The sequence below is a fragment of the Bombina bombina genome, chromosome 4 (assembly GCF_027579735.1).
Source record: "Bombina bombina isolate aBomBom1 chromosome 4, aBomBom1.pri, whole genome shotgun sequence".
NCBI classification, from domain to species: Eukaryota; Metazoa; Chordata; class Amphibia; order Anura; family Bombinatoridae; genus Bombina; species Bombina bombina.
This window is the reverse complement of record NC_069502.1, coordinates 1,160,192,302-1,160,200,877: the sequence shown is the minus strand read 5'-3', so window position 1 is coordinate 1,160,200,877 and position 8,576 is coordinate 1,160,192,302. Positions and strand designations below refer to the sequence as shown.

The 8,576-nt window shown below is 36.6% G+C and overlaps 1 protein-coding gene across 1 annotated transcript; it reads right to left on the bottom strand.

The window, feature by feature from the left end:
* Window positions 1-5,163: 5,163 nt before the first annotated feature.
* LOC128658255 (homeobox protein Mix.1-like) lies at window positions 5,164-8,311 on the bottom strand. Its single transcript, XM_053712791.1, has 3 exons — window positions 8,161-8,311; window positions 6,659-6,891; window positions 5,164-5,844 (listed from the first exon to the last, which is right to left on the bottom strand). The coding sequence occupies exons 1-3, from the start codon at window positions 8,309-8,311 to the stop codon at window positions 5,164-5,166; spliced, it is 1,065 nt and encodes a 354-aa protein (XP_053568766.1).
* Window positions 8,312-8,576: the final 265 nt, after the last annotated feature.

Sequence of the window (8,576 nt, the reverse complement as noted above, 5' to 3'; positions counted from 1 at the left end):
GATGTATTTCTGGAAACACGCCAGCCAGCAAGGAGTGACGCCCCCGGATCCCTCCGCGCCAGCGACACTCCAACTGACCTGCCTCCTCCAGCTGCTCCGTCAGACCCGGACTACTTCACCCAACTAGGGGGCACCGGTCTCTTCCTCTAATCTCCTGGCACTGCACCGTCCAACTTCTAGAGGTAGGTGTATGGTCTCCGACGGTGACAACCCAGTTTCTGATCCGGTATAATTTTTTTAGGCGGTCCACAGATCTCAATTTGGCAGACGGGACGAGGAGCGTATCCGCTCTGTGGGGATTCCAACGATTCCGCAGAGTAGTAGACCACACAAGCCAGTGTGGGAACGGCAACGGGCTGAGTCGTTTTGGGGTAGGTGATCTCTCTCGGCTCTCAGTTTGCTGCAGGTGGTTACACAGGTAGTCAGAGCTCCTCCACCGGAAGCCCCAGAAACTGACTTTCTATTGCCTGAGCATAAAGGCCGGGGAATATGGCAATTGGGAGGGCGCTAAAAAGCTGGGTATACTTAACACACCTAATTATTAAGATTATATCAAAACAAAAAATAAATCAAATATGGTGAGTTTTAAAAATCTTTACTAGTGGGAATAATCCCTACTTATGCAATACATAAATTTAAAAAACAATACGTAAGAACAATTACAGGCACATAAAGTAAGTATTGGATACGATATATATAACTATTACTTGGAATACCACCCTGATAAAAATATTTATAATAAGCGCTTTTTTAAAAAAAAAAAATAGAATTGATCAATTACTATGTCCTTAAAATCAAATATTTTGTTCCTGAATATAATGGACAGTCTCTATGGTCCTTATATATTTGCAGCAGATGAAATCCCTTTTTGTTTGTATGGTATATAACATACAAGACTTATCTCTGTGATTGAAATTAACGTGCTGGGTAAAAACGATAAAATGTTCCTTAATTAGGATACTTTGTATCTTTGCTGGTTATATGTAACTTTAACTCACAGAAAGTTGCAGCGACTGTGTCCAAATGTCGCTGTAATGTATCTCAGAGTCTGTGGTCTTTAGTCAAAACACGCTCCTTGCGTGTGAGCCGCTTAGTGTGCTGCAGCTTCTATTCCTTGGTACAGGATTCACCACTCCCTCCGTGGGGAGGTGACCGGCAAAGGTACGTCGCTCCTTGTGTGTGAGTACCTGGCAAGCTGTTATCTTTTGCTTCCAATGTTCCCAGCTCCCTGCTTTTGACAGACAGTCTGGATCTTTGTAAATACAGTCACTGAGGTGAAAAAGGCACCCGCTCTTAGCGTTAATACGCGCGGGCAAATACTAGGTACCTAGTGGGTTTGGTTCTGGTAACAGGCAACTTCAGCTTCTACGCGTTTCACCCATGTGTGTGGGCTTTATCAAGATATCAGTTGCTGCCAGAACTTGGATTTAAAAAGCCGTTACTTCCTTCTCATTGGTTGGTGTGTTTTCAGGTAATTGTTTCTTAAGGTGGATTTCTCAGGTGAATGATTCTTAAGGTGGAATCACATTAGTTATTATTTTGTTCCTTTGGGAATCTTAATCTCCCATGTTTTCCTGTTATGTTTCTTTGGCCATTACGAGATTATGGAATAATGTATTAACAATAATGTTCTTTTATATATAAAACAATAATAATGTGAATATAATTGGGATTATTACTGCCTCAGGGTGGTATTTCCAAAGGGTGGTATTCCATTGTTTGAAACGAAAACAAAATATAAATGAGAATAAGTTAAAGTAGGGAAAATATATATATATAATCACTATGATCTGGGTATCTTGCTAATATTATACTAAATTATATTTTTGTTTCAACTATGATTGTTTATATTTTTATTATATTAGTAAAATGGGCTATTTATTAATCCTTTGGTACTTGTGATGTATTCTCCTGAAATGGATCTGTTACTTAGTAAGGGGTAGTTACTGTTACACATGAATTGTGGGGTATGTATTCTAACTGGTTATACTACTAAAAAGGGGGATATATCTAACTCTGAATTTAACCCTCTAGGATAGAGGGTATCTAATTTATATATTAATTCAGATTCTTTTTTACGGAGTTGGGCCTCAAAATCCCCTCCCCTCCAATTTCCTCTGACTATACAGATCCCCCAGAACTTAAAATGTTGTAGGTTATTGTTATGGATTTCCCTAAAATGCTTGTATAAGTGGGTATCGAGATTGCCTTTATCAATGTTACATAAATGTTCTCGGATCCTGTCACGTAACATTCGGGTGGTCTCTCCGATATAAACTAAATTGCAAGAACATTTGATGAGGTATATAACCCCCTTAGTTGAACATCTGATTATGTCTTTTATAGCAAAATCTTCACCTATTCCATCTAAATATATAGAGCTATTTTTATTACTATATCTACATGCTCTACATATGTTGCAGGGAAAAAAACCTTTCGGGGAATGACCTTTAAGATCTTTATCTACAAGATTTTTATTCTCCCTCTTTAGTTCACTTGGTGCTAGGATTTGTTTAAGATTTCTCGCTTTTTTGAATATGATTTTAGGTTTATGAGCTAATAGATATCTTGAGGAGATAGTGGAGAGTGGCTTAGGTATCCTTTTTAGATTTTTAGCGCTGATAACTCCTGTGCTATCTCATAAAGGCCGGGGGCTCCCTACTTACCCTCACTGGCCACCACTTGCCGCATCAAGCCGCACATTAAAATTAGCTCTGTGAGCCTGGATGATAGGCCCCCTTGCTGAGAACTACATTTCCCACAATGCCACCAATGCTGTGCCATGATCCCCCTCATATTATCTCCGCCTCTCCTGGCATATACCAGAAAAATAAAAAACTTATTACACCCTGACCAAAAAATATTATGGCTAAAAAAAAAGCCTAAAACCTGGGGGGAGCAGAATTTCAAGTGCCCAGGGCAACACAAAACCTAAATACACCACTGATGTCATCTGATTCTTGCAGTTACCAAATTGCACAAAAGTCCTTTGTGGAAAGAAACATAAGGTAATTTCTGAAATGTGAAATGCTATTTTCTACAAACATCTTAAAGGGACATTGTAGATCTTTCTTCGCATAAATGTTTTGTAGATGATCCATTTATATAGCCACCTGGGATTGTTTTTGTAACTATGTATAGTTTTGCTTATTTTTTAATAACGTGATGATTTTCAGACTCCTAACCAAGCCCCGCAGTGTCAGATGTATACACAGGTTTACAGACTCCTGCAGGCTCCTGTTTATGTTATCTGTCTTTTCATATGCAGAGAAGGGGGGTCTGCATTTCTTGTTTTCTCAGCCCCTTTCAGTGGGTGTCCCCGCTTAACCTCTTCAACAGTGCTAAATAGGGAGCTTTTAAGTAAGTTTTATCAGTATCAGTGCATATTCTTCTGTATAGTAGTGTTACATGCAGTTATTTGAAAATTGGTGTACACTGCCCCTTTAAAGTTTGGATGGATTGACACTTTGTTTAGCCTAGCAGGATTTGGAGAGAAGCAGAAGGAATTTGGGAGGGGCAGAAGGACTTGGTGAGGGGGACACAATTTTGTGGGTTAATGCTGTGGTATGTTGCCTTCCCAGTCCTATACTGGCCAAATACTTTATTTAGCAATTTTATTACAAACTAATGGGGCATTAATTACCTCTCCATATGCCACTGCCCATGTCTTTTTTTGTGAGAAATACCAGTTAAATTGTGTTAGTAGGGGGCAGATTTTCCAGTGGCTATGCAGTATAAACCACCAGTGAGTTAAAATATTCTAAAACTTTAAAGGGACAGTTTACTCAAAATATTTATCCCCTTTAATTTGTTCCCAATGATCCCCTTTACCTGCTGGAGTGTATTAAATTGTTTACAAGTATTTCCATTACCATTATATTGGCATTTGAATTTGTTTATTTAGCCTGTGGTATCCCCACCCATCCTGAAAGTTTTTGGCCTCGAGGCCAAGCTGTGTTAACACATCCAGTAGAAGAAATTACACTCCCAGTGGGTTATAGAAGAGATAAGATAATAAAATGTTAATTTTCCAATGTTCTCTCCAAGTATTGGTGATTGGTTTATGGACAGATATAAGGTAAAGAAACAGGTATATGTGCACAATGTGATAAAGTAATGAGATCTGATTATACCTACAAGCTCAACCCATTTTATTAGGTTGTGGCTTAAAAATACAAAATCAGCTCATTCGTATACACAAATAAGCCTTAAAAAGCAAATCTCATACATTTTATACTTTGCAGCTGGTAAAAAAAAGTAATTGGAAATACATTAAGGGAAAAACAATTTTACAGTACACTGTCCCTTTAATCATTAAAGGAAAAAAAAAATGTAAATTGGATATTTTAAAATATAATACAATTTAGTTTATTTAATATCTGTAAGTCATACTGTTTCATTTTTTATCACTGTTGATGTGCATCTATCCACCAATAGGTTTGTGGGAGTTGTTTTCTGTAGCCAGTGATCAATCAAACAATTATTTGTGTACATTCACTAATTATTTTGCCCCCTTTTAATTTAATTTAGCTCTTAAAATTGTGGATTTTCTAATTCTCAGAACTGAAAAAGTAAACTGCAGACATGCCAAGGCTAACCCCCAATGACTCTGGTTAGCCACATTGTTTGCAGACTCAGTTTTAGATTTGCTCCTCCAAATGAGGCAAATAATGAGTGGAGTTACAGCAAACAAAAAGTTAATTTGTTTTAAAAATGTTTAGACCTGATATGTTATTCTATAGCAATACAAGAGAAATGTATTGCAATTACGCAATGCTTGTTATCCCTTTAACATAAGTTAGATTTTATTGTATTGTAATGCTGTTAAAAACAGTCCAATTGAGAAACTCTAAAATATATTATTAAATAAAAACAATGTTGTTCAGTTAATTTTCAATTGTTTTTTATTTATTTATTTTTTTATATATAAAATCTCACAAAAACTCATAATATGAACTCATAATATTAACAGTGCATTAACAATCACAAATAACTTGAGTAATATAATATCCAGAAGAACAAATAACACTCCTAGTGCTTCAAAGTCAAACTATATCAATATGATTTTCTTTATGCTACAATTCTGTGTATTCAGCAAAGTATTACACACTAGGATAATCATTGGGCATAGTACATAGTAAAATATTGATCCAGAGTCTTTATTTAATCCAAATGATGATAAACAGAAATCAAACTTCTTCTTTTCCAGTCTGTTTTAAGATCTGTAGATCTGTCACTATCTCCAGAACCTGAAAAGGAAGTGTATTGTCCATTGTAGCCAATAGTCAAGTGTGGCTTCTTCTTTGTGAAATCAGTATTTCTCTTTTCATCTGTTGACGATTTTGAACTTGGGATTGGTGGAATTACTACATTCATCTCTGGTCCAATGGTCCTATTGGGAGGGAAATTATCATAGTCTATCTTGAGATCAGCATTCATAGATACATGTCTAACACTGAGGTCCATCACTTTGTTTTGAAAGCCAGCGATTACAGGTCTACCTCTGTTCACATTGTGCCAGTTCCCGGTGCGATTTGCAGATAACACACTGGATGATGTGTTGAGATGGTGCACTAGAATCTTCTGCCTGCTCATAGTATGTGACGTTTCATGAGATTGGTTACCAAAATATTGCTTTGATTTCCACTCTGGTTGGTCTTGATGAGGTGGTTCATGTAATTTTTCCTGCTGACACCAAGCCTTTGAAAGATGGGACATTGTCAAAGAAGAGGAAATGTCCTTGTTGACTACTGGGGTGCTTGAACATTGCTCTCTAAGCATAGGAAACAGGGTAGACTTGCGCCCATCACGTCTGACCTTTGCTCTCCTGTTCTGGAACCAGACCTACATAGAAAAAGAAAACATGACATGAGTAACAGGAATCACAGTTATTAGATTATACTTAGAAAGAATTGTAATGCTTTAACAGTTTGTAATATTCCATATATGCAACAAATAGACTCAGTGATCTTGAACATTGAGGAAACTATATATATATATATAAAATAAATCTAAAACTATGATACTGGGAGTTCTAATATTTAAGAAGAGAATATGTTATGTTAATAATATGAGAACAAATGAAGCCTTGCCTCTGTAAATAGATTCAATCTAGAGATGCCCAGAGAATATGGGGTAGATTTACCATAGGTCGAGCGGACATGATTCGCTGTAGCAAATCATGTCTGCTCGACCTCTCTAAATGCCGACAACATACGCTGTCGGCATTTAACATTGCACAAGCATTTCTACTGAAATGCTTGTGTAATGCCGCCCCCTTTCTCATTTGTGGCCAATCGGCTGATAGCAGGAACCATCAATCATTCCAATCGGATTGGATTGGGATGATTTCAGTCCACCACCTAAAAGGTGTCAGAGAAGTTAAGGACCTGAAACAATGGGCATATAATGCAGCATCCGTTGCTTAATAAATCTACCCCCTATATGACTACTTATAGTTAGTGGTGGGATTCTGAAATTTTAGCAACAGGTTCTCAAACTTATCTATATTAGAGAACATATACATTTACTAAATCTTAGGAACAGGTTCTTAAGAACTGATGAGAACAGACTGAATCCCACCACTGCTTATAGTGCATGTAGGGTCTAAGGCTAATGACAATATAAGATTAAGATAATGTAACACATGAGCACTTACATGTATCCTTGACTCAGGTAAATTAATCTGTGTAGCCAGGTACTCCCGGTGGTGGATGTCTGGGTACATGTTGCTTCGGAAGAACTGCTCTAGGGCATCCAGCTGGGCCTGGCTATAGACTGTTCTCTTTCTGCGTTGGGGCAGTGGCTCTGGGGCAGAGCTGGAGGTGACTGTGACCTGCTGATCCTTCTGTACCTCGGTGTGTAGTGAGCTGAGATCACTGCTCATCTTTTCTGTTGAGACAATAACAATGTTGTTATGAAAAATTCACTGTCACATCTAAAAAAAATAATTAAAAATGGACATGATTGTTTTTGTTTGTGACATCTAAATATATATACTGAAAAAAAAATATATTTTCTCTTTAATTCTTCTGGAGTATGTCAAAATTACTGGCAACCAATAGACCTACTGGAGGATTCCTAATCAATGTCCATTTACTGTTAATATTTTCACTAACTGTCTTGATTCTAGTGACTATAAAAATCATCAATTTCAGTTATTACAAATGTATTTGATTAAAGGGATACAATATAATTTTTATTGTCTTAAAAGATAGATAATCCCTTTATTACCCATTCACCAGTTGTGCATAACCAACACAGTTATATTAATACACTTTTTACCTCCGTGATTACCTTGTATCTAAGAACCTTCTTCCAGCCCCCTGATCACATGACTGTGACTGTTTATTATCTATTGACTTGCATTTAGTATTGTTTTGTGCTAAATCTTAAATAACTCCCTGTGCATTACAGTGTTCTCTACATGACCCACATGAACTTGTCAGTCTCTTGTTGTGAAAAGGAATTTAAAAAACATTTGATAAGAGGCAGCCCTCAAGCGCTTAGAAATTAGCATATGAGCCTGCCTAGGTTTTGTTTCATTAAAAATACCAAGAGAACAAAGAGAATATGATGATAAAAGTACACTGGAAAGTTGATTAAAATTACAAGTCCTATCTGAATAATGAAAGTTTAATTTTGACTAGACTGTCCCTTTAAAGTGACTTTAAACAGTATATGAAAGATCAGCAATTCATTATTTCAAAATATTGTGCATAGAAAAGGGTTATGTTAAACCTCTTCAACCAATATTGCAACTAATAGAAAGTAATTTACAACTGAACCTCAAAGATCATTTCCTCACTAGCTCTAATTACTGAATAACTACTCAGTGATGCATATGAAAACTTGTCCCTTATTAGGCAATTGAAATGTATTAGTTTTAAAAATAAATAAACAAACAGACCTATTTGTCTTGATAATGTGTTATTTACCCTATCATTTAATAAGCTATACATGCAACACTCATTTCCTTCTGGATACAATGCAATTAAAAAAATATACATAAGTATTTAATGTAAATTAATTTTGGGTTCTTTAATTTTTTTTAAAAAAAAAGATTAATTTTTTTGGTGTAAAATTATAAAAAATATTCTTGTTAAGACTATCAGCTATCAATAGTATAAGAAAAAATGGACCAGTGTTGCAATAACTCACCTTGTACAGAGCCCCGTTGGAAGTCCTTGTGATGAGCTGAAGGGAGACAAGCTTCCACTTGGTTGACAAGAAGATGATTTAGTCCTATCTGGTGAACATCCGAGGAAAAGCAAGAATATAAATCTCCAGTTGCTGCCGCACATTCTGCCATTGTAGTGGCTCCTGACTTTGGCCCTTCTAATTGTAAGGCTTGAGGAAAGACCTGTGCTCTTCAGGTGCCTGGATGATAACTGAAACTGTTGTGTGCCTTTTATAGAATTTAGGAGTAAAAAGGTGTCAAAATCCCCCGAAGGTGTGAATGTGACCTTGGAGAATCTTGCACTCAGGTAACACCAGGGTAATGTCCCAATTCTATATTTAATTCCCTTGACACAGAACCAGATAATACTTGGAATCCACATTTCAGCAGATACAAG